The sequence below is a fragment of the Polypterus senegalus genome, chromosome 3 (genome assembly GCF_016835505.1).
Source record: "Polypterus senegalus isolate Bchr_013 chromosome 3, ASM1683550v1, whole genome shotgun sequence".
NCBI lineage: Eukaryota > Metazoa > Chordata > Cladistia > Polypteriformes > Polypteridae > Polypterus > Polypterus senegalus.
Genome location: NC_053156.1, coordinates 176,616,071 through 176,635,684, shown reverse-complemented (window position 1 = coordinate 176,635,684; position 19,614 = coordinate 176,616,071). Strand labels below are relative to the sequence as shown.

General features: G+C 38.6%; 1 protein-coding gene across 1 annotated transcript in view; it reads right to left on the bottom strand.

Moving 5' to 3' along the window:
* Positions 1–19,614, bottom strand: part of ltv1 (LTV1 ribosome biogenesis factor) — a 79,245-nt gene that overhangs the window by 32,105 nt on the left and 27,526 nt on the right. The window contains exons 3-6 of the mRNA XM_039748238.1: positions 14,555–14,746; positions 14,255–14,342; positions 6,222–6,360; positions 166–409 (exon numbers count right to left, since the gene is read on the bottom strand). Coding sequence (XP_039604172.1) covers positions 166–409; positions 6,222–6,360; positions 14,255–14,342; positions 14,555–14,746 — 663 coding nt within the window. The remainder of the gene's footprint in view (positions 1–165; positions 410–6,221; positions 6,361–14,254; positions 14,343–14,554; positions 14,747–19,614) is intronic.

Genomic DNA, 19,614 nt, shown 5'->3' with positions numbered 1-19,614 from the left:
GTTGTCCTGCTTTAAACAATTTTCTAAAATGTAAAATACAAAATCATAAAAGAGTACTGCTAAATTACATATAACACATAAGCAGTGGTATCTGTGAAATCCTGAATTTCACTGTAAATCAAACACATTTATAATGAGATTTTTACAATATAATGTAGTACTTACCTTCTCAAATCTATCATCTAGCAGTGAAAGCTGTTCATTTCTCCTCATAACAGATGATGTTAAGGAGTATTCTGTAAAATGACTCTTTGTCTCTTCTTTTTCAAACAGAAATTCCTTTGGCCTTCCATTTTGAAACTCGGAAGGAAACCCATCAGAAAGCATTTCATCTGAACTGTAAACATTTTCCCCATCACTCTCTTCATCTGTGGTTTCCCATTCTTCTTCATTATCATTATCTGATCCCCTGAGACAGAGAGAGATAGAACTTTATTTGTGTACATGAAAATGTTAACGAAAATGTCAGAGCACATTTTGAAAAGTAGTAATATTATATCTTAAATACATAACAGAATACATAAGTAATTATATCAGTTATGTTTTTAAACACTTTAAATTACAGTGAAAAAAAGATGTAGATCATTGCACCAATTTCAGCTTTCCACATAACAGCTTTTCCTTTTCCAAGTGTTCTCTGATACATTAAGGAATCCAGTATACATAACTGCAGCAAACTGCATTAGTCCTGATGTAATGACACATCATAACAATCCAATCATCATGATTTATTCCTGGTATAAGGTTCTTATTGTAGTAAATAACGTAAAAATTGGCTAGGCTAGTTTTAAATGATCCCAATGTTCCAAAAGTCTTCCATTACACCCATATGATATCTAACAAACTTCAGCTATACCAAGATTATTACCAACACAAAAACTAAAATAAACACAACAACTATCACAAAAAAAACCTGATAAAATGAAACTAAATAATTAAAAATGCTGACATGAAAAACTATACAGAACTAAGCAAAACTAATAAATTACAAAAACTGTTTTCAGGTTTTACTGTGGCAGGATTTGTGCATGGTCTAACTGGGCTGTTATCCCAGGGGCTACAGGGGTCCCAAAACTCATCAAAATATACGAAAAATGGTTTGTTCTTTGTTTTCCAAAGAAATATTCCTGTAGTTACATTGGATAATCAAGTTCTCTTTGACCGGTTTACCGTTATCCTTAACACTAGAATTACCAGAGTCTACGAAAAAACTTGTAGATATGTCCCACCTTAAATCGCTTCTTAAATCCCTTCACACCTCTCCGCCAGCATCCTTTGTCCTCTAAATGTGCTGATAAAGAGAAGCTAGAAGCAGCCGGCTATTCTATCCCCCCACCAATTTAGAACGTGCACGAACTTCTCCCAGCTCATGCCTTGATTGAGTATCTGGGAGTGAAGTGGAGTTTTAGAGTGGAAATAATAGATTGTTATTTGGAACACACGCATTTCATGCGAGTTCCGTTTCTACAGTAATCTGTGTGAACACATTGTTAAAACAAGAAACGTTTTTTATATTCTATTAGTAGATGACAAAATGTAGGCATAAACTATATAATGTATGAAGCCTGAAGTCCAAATATCAAAGAAACATTTTCACAAAAGGTACAAATATAACACAACAATTGCGCTTTTATTCAAAAATATAGCTGCAGAAAAAAAGCCACCTTAACATGTGACATTGACACCCGCTTACTATGACCACCTCCGTGGCGCAATACAATGAGCTACTAACTGGGAATCAAAAGGTTGCGAGTTTGATCCTGCACCACTCCGTTTTGAGAAGTAAAGTGCTCTTATTTACTATTTTAGAATAAAAGCATACATTTGATTGCAGTCTGTAACAGGTGGTGTAATTTATGATCCTTGTAAAGGTTAGCTTTGTTTTGTTTTTTTTTTTAATTCACTTTTCATTCTCTCAGTCGCGTTCAGAATCAATCCATACAACCCCATCTGACACTGCTGTTTTCACATAAAGACGCGCTATAGCTCTGCAGTGTATCACGATGCATATGTTGGTGTAAAAGTATAACAAAACAAGTCATCCACCGGCATCACCAAATTTACTTGCCTTTTGTGAAGTGCAGCCAGTGACAAAGGGCAACTGTTAGAATAGAGATTGTGACAGCAGGAATAGCTGTATTTGGGCTGTTGGAATATAAAGAGAATAAAGAAAAAGGCGATTTATCATGTTCTATTAGTGGCAGTTCGAACTGCATAGTAGCAACATATTTGATTCTAGTTCTATTGCTAATGAAGCATAAATAGTGATGTTTGCTCAATTGGTAAACTATGATGCCACTTCTGAATGTGCACAATATCACTAGAATGTTGTGCAACTTTCAAAGCCAATTTTTATTGAATGACCACAGCATAAGAGAGATATATCAGATACAGATGATACCTTAAAGATTTTCAGTCTGTTCTAGGGTTACAAGATAAGAAGAGCGATGGCTCTGAGGCTAAGGATCTGTGCCGGCAATTGGAAGGCTGCCAGTTAGAATCCCGCAAATGCCAGAAATGGCTCTACTCCATTGGGCACTTGAGCAAGGCCCTTAACCTGCAAACTGCTTTGTCCTGGGTAGGATGTTAACCTGCAGTGCCATGCATAGTTACCTGCTAATGTGCTTCATCTGGGAGCAACCAGTCGTTCGACATTAACTCAAAATAGTGGAACCCAAGGATCATCTGAAGCTTCCATGTCTCACAAGCATATAGCAAAATAGGATGCATCAGGACCCTAAAGACTTGGACTTGGGAGCGCCACACACCCCTTTCCAGCGACCTCATGACCCGCTCTCCCGGGCAACCTCTACTTACTTTGTAGGAAAAGTCACCAGAGACATTAACGTCACTGTAAACAAACCTATTAAACAAGGTCAAAACTCTCCCCCACAGACAGACGCACTGCTAATGAGTGTGCCCAAGAGGTTATTAAGGACATGGATCTAAAAAAAAAAAAATCTGCCTGATCTTATGAAAATAATTCTGTGCTAAAATAACTAAATATTTTTTCCACCCCTTTCACTATTTCTTAAAATGCTACGTTCATACTGTTTCTGCTGAGGGATCATTGGCTTTTCTAATGTTGTGCTCTGATGGCTAGCAAGTATAATTTTAAGCTCTGACATTGCAATCTCTCTCTAAATATATTATTTAAATAAGATGTATGTATGTATGTATGTATTGTGGAGCTCGGCCCGGACACAGACAGGCAGATATGGTTTTAACACCCACAACACGTTTATTTACAGTCTATTATTTACAGGTGCACACACAACCCTAGTCTCCCCAAAAGTCCTGGCCAACAACACAATGCCTCTTTTTCTTCAGTCCGCCTCCACTCCTTTCCTCCAAGACCTCGTCCTTCTTCCACCCAACTCAAGCCCCTAAACGGAGGGAGGCGGCCCCTTTTATAATCACCCGGATGTGCTCCAGGTGCCTCCCGATAATTTTTCGCCGGTACTACCCAGTGTGGCAGAAGTGCCGGCTGCGCACCTGGGGTGTCACCCCCCCAGCCAACTCTGACAGTATGTATATCTATATCATCTATTACATTATATATATATATATATATATTATATATACATATATACATACATATACATATATACATACATATACACACATATACATATACACACACACACACACACACACACACACACACACACACACACACACACACACACATACATACATATACAGTACTAATGGAATAAGAAGTAAATAAATAGCACCGGGTGTATCACTCAGCACAAAATTCACACACGGATGAACTTTTGCAATGTTACTACATATGGCGACAGATCACAAACATATCAAATATTTGCAATCCATAGTTTAAGACACATTATTCAAGTGCGCTGAAAGGTTGGGGGAGGGTTTGTCTCCTGTGGACTCTACAGCGTGTCAGACAACAAGAAGAATGAAGAGCTAAACACAGGTTCTTTTAAAACTACTACCAAAATTCCTAAAATACTTGTACTGAACCTCTGTCTAGCAGGGCAGCTCTGAGAAAATGTTTTTGAATTTTATTAAGTCTAACAAGACATAAGGTTATATATGTGGTTGCGAGACATGGACGCTATCCAGTGACCTGAGACGAAGACTGGATTCATTTGGTACTGTGTTTCTCTGGAAAATACTTGGGTACCGTTGGCTTGACATTGTGTCGAATGAGCGGTTGCTCATGGAGTCCCGAATGAGGCACATTACCTGCATTGTGAGGGAACATCAGTTATGGCACTACGGCCATGTGGCACATTTCCTCCCGAAGGTGATCCGACTCATAATATTGTTGGAGACCGAAGTGGCTGGACCGAGCTGTTTTGTAGTGTAGTAGTTGTGACAACGCACTATACCAGTGCATGCTCCCCAGCTTGACTTGACTTGAGAAGACAGTAACAGAGTCAGGTTTAATTGAAATGTAGTTTTTTTTTTTTTTTACATTTTATTAGTGGCTGAAAGACCCTAAATATATGTTTCTACTTCTTCAAAGATAAAGTGCACTCTTTAAAAAAGAACTGTTTAGTAATTCATTTGTGTAACTCAGAACCCAAAACATGACAATATGGAAACAGAAATGTTTTTGTGAAATAAAAACTAAACTGAAATAAAAACTAACATTATGAAGGCTAACTAAAACTAACCTGAATTTCCAAGTGACATCTGAAATAAAAAAAATTAATAAAAACAAGTACAAAAAGGCAAAACTGAACTATAAATTTTGCTTTTTTTTGGGAAAGAGAAGGTCATTCTTTTAAAGTCTCATATGTATATAAATATAACTCAGCTTCTTACTAACAGTTGACTTATATGTCCATCATAGCAAGAGAAACCTTTAAATTATTTAATATTACCATGGGATTCTTGAAGATGTCTATTGTATGAGCAGTTTCCATTCTGCTGTGTGTTTTTTTTTGGAGTTTCACTTGTAACCCCACTCAGAAACAAGAGTATTAATCACTTTCCTTATTTGTCTTGGCATGATGCTCTTGCCAAACACGATTAATATTACATCAGATAAAATGTTGTCTGTATGTAAGGCTAAGCCCTTCAATATTTTTCTCTACTGATTTGCTATTCCTTTGGACTTTGTGTGTTACGCTTGATAAAGATTGTAATGAATATAAGGGATTACCAAAGTAGAGGTGTATCGACTCTCTGCCAACTTTGGCAGAGGTGATATAGTATTAGGTTTTTAAAAATGAAGACTGCATCATTTTGATCTACTGATATCATTCAAATGATGATTACATTTCAATATGTTATGGAATTCAAGCTTAACACATTATACACTGCATGTCTACATTTTGTCAATTATTGCAAAAACATGAAAAACGTTTCTATTTTAATGATGTGTTTACTGTACATAGATTGTTGTAGACACGGAACACATGAAATGCATGTGTTCCAAATAACGATATAGTATTTATAAAAGGTGTGATTTTGCTTGACTTCTTACTCTATACAACTCCAAGCAACTGACACGCAGGTAAACAGACTTGAGCTGAGAAAACTGTGCGGCGGTGGGGGATGTGATAGCAGGCTACTTAATGCTTATCAACACATTTACAGGACTAAAGATGCTGATGGAGAGGTGTGAAGCGATTTAAGGTGGGACGGATCTACGAGTTTTTTCGTAGGGTCTGGTAATTCTAGTGTTAAGCTCTTTTTGGGGGTATGTACTTTCTCAGTGCATCATGTTTACATTAAAGCAAAATTACACAATCTGAAAGATTTTTGCTCTTTGAGACCTAAGTAGTATGCACATCTAATAACTTTTGGATCCTTTAATCTCTGACGTTTCCTAAAATTTCCAGTAATGCTGTAAAGGACCTTCATTTTATAAAGCATAATGTTTTAGGCTTATTTTCATTTTTGCAATGGAAAATAATGTTTTAAAGAAGAAAAATGGTATCTAATCTATCTGAAGAATTTTGATTTAATGCCATAATACTACAAGACAACTGCCTATTTGACTGTTTACAGCACCATTAATGCTCTACTTCTGTGACTATAAATAGCAGATTTTTTAAATTTAATTTTAAATGTATGTGAATATGTTCTGTTATTGGGCTGGTTCCTACACTGCATCTGACGCTTCCAGGGTGGGCTACAGAGTCCTGTAACTATGAACTGGATTAAATAGGTGTAAAAACGAGTGGATATGCAGTTATTAAAGATTTATTAGTAGCTAAATAAAAATTATTCAAACTTACAAGTCATCATCTTTCCATTCACTTCCTGGTTCATTTGCCTTCAAAATGAAGTCATCTTCCAGAATATTATCAGGATTATCAAAATCGAAATCTTCATCAAGTGCAGCAACAATGTCAGGATCCATATCCAGTCTTGGACCTTAACAATAAAACACATAAGCGAAAAATAAACAAAACTGTGACAGAATAGAGGAGTTCAAAAGTGGAAGCTAATATTCAAATTTCTTAAAAAGAAAGGCACCATTAAAATCAAAGTAAATAGTCATGAGCGCCTCCACAATAGAGTTTTCAGTCTGGATGGTCCTTTCACTTATATAAGTTAATTCTCAATACCATTTCACATCTCACATACAGGACAAACAGTGTGCAAATCAGGAAGAAATTATGAGAAATTCATATTTTTTTTTTACAGATTTAAATCAACACTAAAGATAAATTTAAAATTCAATAAGCATCACATATTCAGTAAAGCTCTACCTCCCTGTAAGGGCTTGTTTATACTTCACGCTCAGAAGGCTTTCACGCCCACATCATGGCTGCAGGTCCTCAGAAATTAACATGACTCGTGCACGAGTTGCAGTACCAGCAAAAAGTCAGGGTGGAACGCAGCGTGCTAAAAGTTGTAATGTGACGTCAGAGTCTCTGTTTACTATCTACATGTGACAGAAAGCTTTGCGGATCCTACGATATCGGTGTGCGCGCTTCATTGTTTGATGAATGGTTCGATGTGGTGAAGCAAAATGCCGATATACAGATGTATTCGTGGTGCTTTAATATTCAAGCGTTGCATATTTTCGATCGTAATGACACGATACATTTTAAAAGTCTCACATACTGTCTTCTGTGCCGTCTTTTTTTTTTTTTTTTGCAACTTCACAACAGCAACATAATGTACAGTGCTGTATTTGAGCCACTGAGAAAAAAGAAATTAAGGATTTGGTGAAAAGGTGTATTTTGAGATTAAAGTGGAAATTTCTGCTTTAACCTCGAAATGTCCACTTTAACCTCGTAGTTTACTTTATCATTAAAGCAGACCATCGTAAACGTCATCCCAGTTTTTAATCGGTACAGCAAGCAGCAATAGATCACCACACAGAACAAATTAAATGTATGATATTCCAACTCTCTGCACATTTAGAATCTTTAGATTTATACTTGATATCACTTTCATGATGAAATGCATTAAAGTGTGTATGTTACATTTTATAGATAAATCGTTAATTTTGTTTAAATAATGAATACTGTTAATAATTACACACATGGGGATGACACAGTGGCAGAGCGGTAGCACTGCTGTCTTGCAGGGAGTCATGTCGCTGGTATTCCGTGCTTGGATTCCACACTGTGCTCCAGTTTCCTTACAAAGATATGCAGATTTGGGGATTTGGTGCCGCTAAAATGTGTGTGCCTGTATTAACCTTGCGATGAGCGGAGGCCTCGTCCAGGAATTGTTTCTCATTCGTGCCCAATGCTTGCTGGAATAGACACTTCTCTGGATTGATGGATTTAATCAATAAACATCATTTTCAGAGATATTGCGGTAAGGTGTCATCAGAATTTAATGGGTGCTCTAGGCAATTCACCACACAGAGAAGCCGAACATGTTCTCAAAATGATAATATCTCGCACTGCCACCTGGTGGATTCCTCCAGATTTACGTAAAGTACACGTGCAAGTATAAACACTACAACGCTTGCGTGGCAGGAGCGTCCGGTGCAGCATGCGTCGCGTGAAGTATAACCCCGTCCTAACGCTGCAATGAAAATGTACAAATAAGTGATCTGTCACATTCTTTTGTCTTCATTTTTTTAATCTTCTTTTCCAGGATCAAGTGGTAATAAGACAAAGTTGAGATAACCAGCCTTCACTAACAGCAGATGCCTCTAGTTCCTTTTTTGGGAACCTCTAGGACAAATGTGAGACCAAATCCCTCTATTGGTCTTGCATTTGCCCAAGCAGACTGCAATCTCATGCCAGAATCAATTGGATTTTATTGTAAAGCCACCTCTTTTGTTCTTGCACCTAGCTAATTGGCTCGTCATTAAACAGATTGCTTTTTAGTCACATTCAAAAATGTTTATTAACTGTACATCCATTTTTTTTTACTACAAAATATACATGAAAAAGGCACAACTAGTCCTTAAACATGAAGTTATAAAGAATTGTGAGCAGTGTAACAAACACAATATGTAGATTTTGTCTTGTAAGATGTGTAATTGTATTGTGGGACAAAGATCACTAAAATTTCTGATGGTTTAACCTCTCTGACCGTGTACACTATAAACCTAATAGCATCAGCAATGTCTTTGAAAGATTTATAAATGTTTCATGCAAAGCCAGATTGCAGATATTCTCTTTTTTTAATATTATGAATAGATGCATTAAAAAAAAAAAAACACACAACAAAATGTGTTTTATGCCATTGTCGCGGCATACTAATTTAAAATTACCAGAATATATTTCACTCATAAACCCACCCATCAATACTGATACAATAATATACTATTATACAACAGAACCATAAAATGTAATATGAATGGTATTGATAAACAATCTATTTAAATGACATGGCTTATCAGTACTTATTAACAGCTGGTAAATGTTTGTGTGTGTACGAATAGGTCCTGCACTGGACTGTTCCCTACCTTGCATCAATTACTGCTGGTACTGAGACCAGCTACCTTCAACCCAGAGTGGAAATAGGTGAGTACGAGATTTTTTCTATTACAACCCCAAATCAGAAAAAGTTGTGATGGTATAGAAAATGCAACTAAAAAATGAAATGCCACAGCGATTCTTAAATTAACTTTGACTTTTATTTCATTGCAGACAACATGAACTCAAGATATTTCATGTTTTGTCTGGTCAACTTCATTTCACTTGTTAATATACAACCACTCCTGCATTTCAGGCTTGCAACATATTCCAAAAAAGTGGGAATGGTAAAGTCACCATTCCTTCTCACAACACATAAAAATATGTTTTGGAACTGAGGATGCCAAGCAATGAAGTGTTTCAGGTGTTATTTTGTCCCATTCTTCCTGCAAACACATCTTAAGTTGTGTAACAGTAGAGGGTCGTCATTGTCTCATTTTTCACTTCATAATTCTCCACACATCCTCTATGGACAGGTCAGGACTGCTGGCAGAGCTAGTCCAGTACCTGTACCCTCTTCATCCACAGCCATGACTTTGCAATGTGGGCAGGATATGTTTTTGCATTGTCTCACTGAAAAATGATTGGATGTTCCTGGAAAAGATGTCTTCTTGAAGGCAGCATATGTTGCTCTAAAATCTCAACGTACTTTTATGCATTAACACTGTCATCACAGAAGTATAAATTACCTTTGCCAAAGGCACTGACAAAACTCTATATACCATGACAGATCCTGGCTTTTGGACTTGCTGCTGATAACAGTTTGGATGGTCCTTTTCATCTTTGGTCTGGAGCACACACCGTTCAAGTCTTTCAAAAAATATCTGGAATACTGATTCTTCTGACCACATTGCAGGTTTCCACTATTTGATGGACCATCCCAGATGCCTCTGAGCCGAGAAACATTGGCATCGCTTCTGGAAATGGTTAAAATAAGGTTTCTTTTTTGCACAGTAAAGTTTTAAATGGCATTTGTGAATGTAACTCTGTATTGTAGCGCTTGAGAAAGGTTTGCCAAAGTAATCCCTTGCCTATGTGGTTACATCAGCTATTGATGGTTTCAATACATCGCCATTTGGGGGATCAGAGATCACAGGAGTTCAGCTTAGGCTTGCACCCTTGCCCTTTATGCACTAAAATTCCTCCAGAATCCCTGAATTGTTTAGTAATGTTACGCACTGTAGAGGGAGAGAGATGCAAATGCTTTCCAATCTTTCTTTGAGGAATACTTTTGTTAAACATATCAGTAATTTTCTCACACATTTGTTGACTAACTGGAGATCATCTGCCCATCTTTGCACCTCAAAGACTCAGCCTTTCGTGGATACTATTGTGCCAAAGCACGATTACAATCACCTGTTGACATCTCCTGTTTGAAATTGCATCAGGTCAGGTTGGGGAGTGTACACTGGCACAGCATGTTGCTGCACCCACCAAACGTCGAAACAGCTTAGGATCCTGCTTGGCAACCTCCCAGACAGTCCAGTTCCACCCCCAGAAATGACCATCTATCTGCCACAGCCAAGTGTTACGTGCACTTCCCCACAATCAGGATCCTGCGAGCCAGATCACCCTTGGGGAATTGTGCCACATAACCATAGTACCATAACTGATGCTCCTTCACAATACAGGTCATGTGCCTCATTTGGGTCTCTGTCAGCAACCGCTCAGTCAACACAAACCAGTGGCAAGGATTCTCCCAAGAGACACAGTACTGTAGAAGTCCAGTCCAGTCTCAGGTCATAAGATAGCATGCATGTCTTGCAACCATATAGTAAAACAGAAAGCACCAGGACTCTAATGACTTGGACCTTTGTCCATCTGCAAAGTTAACTGGGAGAACCACAAAACCCTTTCCAATGATCTCATGAACCCCCATGCTCTCCCAATCGCTCAACTGACTTCATAGGAAGAGTCATCAGAGATATAATATCGCTGCCAAGGTAGGTAAACCTTTCAACAAAGTCAACATTCTCTCCTGAGACCGAAATGCTGTTTATGGCTGTGCCCACGAGGTCATTAAAGGCCTAGATCTTGGTTTTTATCCAGGACACTCACAAGCCCAGACATTCAGACTCCTCTCTCAGTCTCAAGAGCCCTGATCAGAGCCTCCATTGACTCTGCGAAGATTACAGCATTGTCAGCAAAGTTAAGATCTGAGAATCTGTCTTCACCAACAGATGCCCCACAGCTGCTGGACCCCAAAACCCTGCCCAACACCCAGTCAATGCAAACACTGAATAAAGTATGAGTGAGAACACACCCCTGGTGAACCCAAGAATCAACTGGGAAAAACGCAGAGGTTCTGCCTCCACTGTGCACAGCATTCACTGTACCAATGAACAGGTTGACCATGATATCCAGCAACTTTGGGAGGATCACACAAAGTCTCAGGATGTCTCACAGGGCAGCATGATCAACTGAGTGAAACGCTTTATGAAAATCAACAAAGAAACGCTGATATTCATGTTTGCGCTCCATGAGGACCCTCAGTGCCAGGATCCATTCAATGTTAGACTTTTTAAGCAAAAAAAGAAGGCTACCATGGTCGCTGTTAAGTAAGCAAGTGATCACATATCCTATTAAGGATTACCCTAACAATAACCTTATATGGCACAGACAGCAGTGTTATCCCCCTGTAGACACTGCAATCCAAGTGATCAACCTTCCTTTCCAGATAGGGACAACGCCCATCTTCCAAATGCAAGCAAAGATTGCCTACAATGCAATGAGGACAGCCTCACCAACAGCCTGGAGAAGTTCACCCTGGATACCACAGATCCCTGCAGTCTTCCCTACCCTCAGCTGGTTCACCACCAGTGCATTGTCAGTGAGACTGAGTGGTTTACAGCTAATTGGAGGATTAGCCTCAAAAATCGTTGACCCAGAGATGTCCAACATCTTAGCCGGAGGATCAGCTTAAAACAGCTGCCCAAAGTAGCTAGCCTAGTGGGTCAAGATTTCAGCACCATCCGAAAGGACCATTCCATCGCCTGCCCTGATTGCGACTGAGTATCAAATCCTGATTACAATCACTTGGTGACATCACTTGTTTGAAATCACATTATTATTTTACCTCATTACCCTAATTTCCCCACACCCCAACTATTTCTGGAATGTGTTGAAGGCCTGAAATGTGTGAGTAGATGTATATTAACAAATATTTGCCCAGACAAAACATAAAATATCTTCAGTTCATACTTTCTGCAATTAAATAAAAGTCTAATTTAAGAATCACTGCTGATTTTTTTAATTTGCATTTTCAATATATTCTTAACCTTTTCTGATCTGGGGTTGTAAATTATACCATATGTTATATTAAGAGTGTAAATCAAAGTCAGATTTTGTAACTCCTTTACTATTTATTTTTAAAATACTGATTCCCAATGATTTGCAGATTGATCTGGAAACTCTTAGTTGGTTGCACTTTGAGTAAGTGCGGTTGTTTGTATGTGGCCTTGTACCTTGTCCTGCCAACCTGCTGAGACCCTTAGTTCATTAACCAGTATCTACAAAATATGAAAAATTAAAACAGCCTCTATCAATAAACAGTCTCACAAAAAAAGTATGTTAAACTATGCATGCTCCTTTCTTCCTTAACAAATTTTTTTTAATCCTTTTATTTACAATAAGCAATGACATACTGTATTTAGAAATATTCATATTTTAAAATTAAAATATGACTGTCATTTACACACAGACACACATACAGTCATGACCGAAATTATCGGCACCCCTGGAATTTTCCCAGAAAATGCACCATTTCTCCCAGAAAATTGTTGCAATTACAAATGTTTTGGTATACACGTTTATTTCCTTTACGTGCATTGGAACAATACAGAGAAAAAATGCCAAATCTGACATCATTTCACACAAAACTCAAAAACCGGGCTGGACAAAATTATTGGCACCCTCAACTTAATATTTGGTTGCACGCCCTTTGGAAAAAATAACTGAAATCAAGTGCTTCCTATAACCATCAACAAGCTTGTTACACCTCTCAACTGGAATTTCCGACCACTCTTCTTTTGCAAACTGCTCAAAGTCTCTCAGATTTGAAGGGCGCCTTCTCCCAGCAGCAATTTTGAGATCTCTCCATAAGTGTTAAATCGGATTTAGATCCAGACTCATTGCTGGCCACTTCAGAACTCTCCAGCGCTTTGTCTTCAACCATTTCTGGGTGCTTTTAGAGGTATGTTTGGGGTTACTGTCCTGCTGGAACACCCATGACCTCTGATGGAGATACAGCTTTCTGACAGTGGGACCTACATTGCACCCCAATATCTTTTAGAAGTCTTCAGATTTCATGATGTTATGCACACAGTCAAGGCATCCAGTGCCAGAGGCAGCAAAACATCCCCAAAACATCTTAGAACCTCCATCATGTTTGACTGTAGGTACTGTGTTCTTTTCTTCATAGGCCTCATTCCGTTTTCTTTAAACAGAATAATGAGCTTTACCAAAAAGCTCTACCTTGGTCTCATGTCTACATGGTGTTCACCCAGAAGGATTTTGGCTTCCTCAAGTACATTTCGGCAAACTCCAGTCTGGCATTTTAGGTTTCTGTGTCAGCAATGGGGTCCTCCTGGCTCTCTAGCCATAGCGTTTCATTTCGTTCAGATGTCCACGGATAGTTCGAGCTGACACTGTTGCACCCTGAGTCTGCAGAACAGCTTGTGTTGTGAATGTCTTGATTATGTTGCGCACAGTGGACAAAGGAACATGAAGATCTCTGGAGATGGACTTGTAGCCTTGAGATTGTTGATATTTTTCCATAATTTTTATTCTCAAGTCCTCAGACAATTCTCTGCTCTTCTTTCTGTTCTCCATGCTTAGTGTTGGACACTCAGACACACAACAGAAAGGTTGAGTCAACTTTTCTCCATTTTAATTGGCTTCAGGTGTGATTGCTATATTGCCAGCACCTGTTTCTTGCCACAGGCAAGTTCAAATGAGCATCATATGTTTGAAATAAAACGATTTACCCACAAGTTTGAAAAGGTGCCAATAATTTTGCCCAGCCCATTTTTGGAGTTCTGTGTAACATGATGTCAGATTTGGCTTTTTTTTCTGTTTTTTTGTCTTGTTCCAATGCACATAAAGGAAATAAACGTGTGTATACCAAAACATTTGTAATTGCAACAATTTTCTGGGAGAAATGGTGCATTTTCTGGGAAAATTCCAGGGGTGCCGATAATTTCGGCCATGACTGTAACTGGCTGCACGCATCAACCATGACTCTCACAGTGGCAATCACAGCAAAAATGGGATTGTGGTGTACCATTATCCGATTGCAAAAGGAGAAGTCATGCCTGCTGTTTAGATGTACGTGATGCATGCAATTTCACATAAGAAATCTGAATATAAAGAATTATTACCAGACACTGGTGCTGCTTTATTCAACAATCCTACTTCCTCTTCAAACTCTGAGGCAAATACAGATGAGGGCAAGCTAAGTGAAGCAGCCTTTAAAAGAAAAATAATAACACATTAAAACACTTGACACATGCACATTACTCACACCAGTAAGAGACTGGGAAAAAAAAAAAAAACAGTGTAAATAAACAAAAAACCCATGTGTATGTGTCCAGGCCAGGAGTTCAGCTTTTTGCTCCTAATATGTACAATTTTAGATTCAGCAAGTAAACAGTAACAAAAATATATCTGCAATATCTTACTGGAACTGTTTCTGTCTCTGTTCCCAATACACCATCTTCAGTGATAACAATTCGACTTTCATGTTGAGGCAATTTGTTGGATACCAGTTCTGCTGTACAGGAGGCTTCTCTTAGATGCTGTAGGTAATCATAGTCATCATCAAAGAATACTCCATACTTTCTCTGCTCTTCCTTTCTGTTTTCTACATCTGCCTTTAAGGAAAAATGAAAAAAATCTATGAATTAGACTAGACTAAAATTAATAAAAGAGAATGAAATTTAGGCACAAACACTTTAGATGTTTTAAACTAAAATGAACAAATGCATAAACATGGAAAAGACCTGACAAAGAACATGAAAAAAATACACTCCACATACAGAGAGATCATTTCACACAGGAGTCAGAAACACCAATGTGGGTAAAGTAAAATGTGAGAAAAGGAATTCTGGAAACTTAATACTAAAAGAAGCATTATGAAATGCAAGAGAAAATGGATGAGACAAAATATTGGATTTCAATTTAATAACAAGACAGTGCCAAAGCCGGAGAAAGAATCCAGACAAAAGGTGCCAGAAAAGCGTATTAAAAACATTATAATTTTTCAAGTTAAGACATTTTTCCATAATCATGGTATAGATTAGAACACAATTTTCTGTGAAACACAGTAAAGCATTTCTTATAATTAAAAAATAAATATATTAAGCCTATTCTTGTAGTTTAAAACTGCCACTACGGTACCCCAGTACAAATGATTATTAATGTAATGTGTATCAGTGGCAATTGAATTGCTCTTTACTGTGTCTTAGCTCTTTCAAGTCACTGTCTTATTGCTTCCTATTAAAGGCCAGTACAATAAAAGCAGATGGTTTATTGTGAGGATTCTTATCATTGCTCTTTTTAAGAAGTTCATTGTTCTTCTCTTTATACTATGGAAGCTTTTCCCCTCCCATTAATTTTTGAACTTTCTTATTTTCAAACTAATGAATCTAACAGATGTTCACCTGGAAGACTGCTAAAATATATGTTACATGTATAAAATAAAAAATGACACTTATGATCTACTCACTGAGGTAGAAAGACACATACAGAAAGTTTACTGTAAAACTAGGTTAATATTTTGAGAAACAGAAGTGGTATTGCTACAAAGAACACTTCACTGAGCAGTAGTACCAATTATCTCAGTAGTACAGTAATAGCCATGAAGAACACCACACATTAGTAATGTAAAAATCAATCGCTGTGAGACAAATGAGTGACACACACACCCTCCTCCCCTAACAGCAGTGCTGTTGGCAGATCATAACAAGATACCCCCTTACTCCAACTGTCTCAAAGAACTTTTGCTACTCCAGATCAAGCACAGATCTTGTTACAAAATGAGTCAAAAGGAACATTTTTCTGATTCAATCAATTAGAGAATTATTTAGTAGGCAACTTAGAAATCTTGTTCTTTTTCCAACGTGCATAAATATTCAAAAGTTCAATAATTATTGAAGGTAATATACAGTGCATCTGGAAAGTATTCACAGCGCATCACTTTTTCCACATTTTGTTATGTTACAGCCTTATTCCAAAATGGATTAAATTCATTTTTTCCTCAGAATTCTACACACAACACCCCATAATGACAACGTGAAAAAAGTTTACTTGTGATTTTTGCAAATTTATTAAAATTAAAAAATTTAGAAAGCACATGTACATAAGTATTCACATTTTTCACAAAATTGAGCTCAGGTGCATCCTGTTTCCCCTGATCATCCTTGAGATGTTTCTACTGCTTAATTGGAGTCCACCTGTGGCAAATTCAGTTGATTGGACATTTGAATTGAGTTGATTTGGAAAGGCACACACCTGTCTATATAAGGTCCCACAGTTGACAGTTCATGTCAGAGCACAAACCAAGCATGAAGTCAAAGGAACTGTCTTGTAGACCTCCGAGACAGGATTGTCTCGAGGCACAAATCCGGGGAAGATGACAGAAAAATTTCTGCTGCTTTGAAGGTCCCATTGAGCACAGTGGCCTCCATCATCCATAAGTGGAAGAAGTTCAAAACCACCAGGGGCCTCATGTATAAACGGTGCATACGCACAGAAATGTTGTGTAAGAACTTTTCCACGTTCAAAACGCTATGTATAAAACCTACATTTGGCGTAAAGCCACGCACTTTTCCACGGTACCTCATACCTTGTCGTACGCAAGTTCTCCGCTCGGTTTTGCAGACTGGCGGCACCCAGCGTCAAAGCAGTGCTACTGTTCCTGTGTGGTTACCTTATTTTCCTGACGCGGCTTTATAAATACACTGAAACTAACCACATATTGTTTATTAGGGTAACGCATCTGATTGTAATTAACTTGTAACAATATAATGGTCCAGGGAACAGCCACAGTATTCCAAATACCATAACTGCTTTAGCGTTGTTACTCTTACTGCACCACCTTCTTCTTCTTTTAGCTCCTCCCGTTAGGAGTTGCCACAGCGGATCATCTTTTTCCATATTACTCTCACTGCACCACTCGGAGTATTTATATCACTTTATCTGAGTGTGAATCACAGCAGCAGCTGATCGGAAAGAGAATTATCGGTATACAGCTTCAAGGACACGCTGCCTCAGCCACGGCAAAACGTTTCAAAGCCTTTCCTGACCTCGTGGTTCAGAAACAGTTTCATCCCAAGAACTATAAATGCACTCAATCAATTGCACCTTGTAGAACTGTTTGTACTAAGTACAATCACCTCACTGTAAACTTACACTACAGTTATAATATCCCACAACCTGAGCCACTTTATAAAGCGCGTATTTACATATGATGACAATATCATTTTTAAGGTGAAATGCAGCAAAGTATGTTTATTATATTATACAGATAAAACTTTAACTTCGGGAGTGTCATGAAGGATAGAATAATTAAACATGTACTACGAAGATATTTCAATTTTCCTTAAACGTTTTGAAGAATCGGCGCTAAGCTTGCAGATGGCTTAATTTCTATTACAGAGCTGATTGTGTGGTGATTGGGTATTTGGGGAAAGAAAAGCAAGGACTGCAGTGGCGGCTACGCCAATACATATTGAATATAAAACAGAAAGAAGAAAGAAGAAAATAACACAGCTAAAAACGCAGCGACAAATTTCGGCAAAAGTTAAATGCTTGTGTCATGAGCACTAGGCGGCTATGCAGTGTCTGCAACGGACGTGGCCATCCACCGTGCATAAGCTACGTTACTGACTATTCTTCCTCTGCCCAGTGCCACAAGCCTAGAGCCGCCCCTGAGTACTGCTACAATAAACTATTTCATCGAAGGTCGCACACAATCACTTCGCCGTGAAACTCATGTTTAATAACGTACTTTAACTCCTATCATCATAAAAATGATATCACGTATACATCTCAGTATTTTAGTTATTCAGAGAGCTATAATATCACAAATGTAATGGATTCTGTGTCCAGTTGGAGGAAGAGAGCCGGTTTAAGAAGTAAGTAGTGATTCACACACATAGAGCACATAGAAGATAAAATTCAAAACAAAGCATTTAACGTGCTACTTTAATTACAATGTGATTTGAGAAACTGGTTAATTAAATGATTTTAAGATGAAGTTTATGATGTTCTACTTTAACGACAAAATAAACTACGTGATTAAAGTGGAAATGTCGAGATTGAAGTTGACATTTCGTGCTTTTCCCTCACTGTGTGGCTTTTTTCTCTGTACCCTAATAAGCTTTCATATGACACTCAGACAGTGGGCTACAACTTGCCTTTTCACGGCTTTGATATGTGACTTCTTTTTTAATTTCCGGCACTGTGTGATTTTGTGAACGTGAGCTTTCAAGATTCTCCAACATGCTATGTCACTCGATCAACTTCCTTTTGTTGATTATACCACAGTTTATTTGAACAAATAGTATGCTTTTCCTTTGCCTCCACTTGGTATTCGCTGAAATTCTTATATTTTCCCCCATGCTTTTCCCATTGTCTTTTCACAGAAGGCTGAGCTTAAGGACGATTTATATTCATTTGCATATTCAAAGAGGCGTAATTCTGGGAGGAGTTGGGGCGTTACATAAAACGCGTGCACGAGTGTTACTTTTCACGCTGATCGGGATTTATGTAGCGGAAGAACGTAAAAGTTGGAGTATGCACAAATTCCTGCATCTGGATTTTTCAGTGCGTAAGCACATTTCGGCTTTTGTGCTTACACCATGTTATAGTGCGAGTTCTACGCACGGCATTATATATGAGGCCCCAGGACTCTTCCTAGAACTGGCCGGCCATCTAAACTGAGCGATCGGAGGAGAAGGGCCTTAGTCAGGGAGGTGACCAAGAACCCGATGGTCATTCTGTCAGAGCTCCAGCGGTTCTCTGTGGAGAGAGGAGAACTTTCCAGAAGGACAACCATCTCTGCAGCAATCCACCAATAATGCCTGTATGGTAGAGTGGCGAGACGGAAGCCAATCCTTAGTAAAACGCACATAGCAGCCCGCCTGGAGTTAGCCAAAAGGCACCTGAAGGACTCTCAGATCATGAGAAACAAAATTCTCTGGTCTGATGAGACAAAGATTGAACTCTTTGGTGTGAAAGCCAGGCGTCACGTTTGAAGGAAACCAGGCACCGCTCATCACCAGGCCAATACCATCCCTACAGTGAAGCATGGTGGTGGCAGCATCATGCTCTGGGGATGTTTTCCAGCGGCAGAAACTGGGAGACTAGTCAGGATAAAGGGAAAGATGACTGCAGCGATGTACAGAGACATCCTGGATGAAAACCTGCTCCAGAGCGCTCTTGACTTCAGACTGGGGCGACGGTTCATCTTTCAGCAGGACAACGACCCTAAGCACACAGCCAAGATATCAAAGGAGTGGCTTCAGGACAACTCTGTGAATGTCCTTGAGTGGCCCAGCCAGAGCCCAGATGAATCCGATTGAACATCTCTGGAGAGATCTTAAAATGGCTGTGCACCGACGCTTCCCATCCAACCTGATGGAGCTTGAGAGGTGCTGCAAAGAGGAATGGGTGAAACTGTCCAAGGACAGGTGTGCCAAGCTTGTGGCATCATATTCAAAAAGACTTGAGGCTGTAA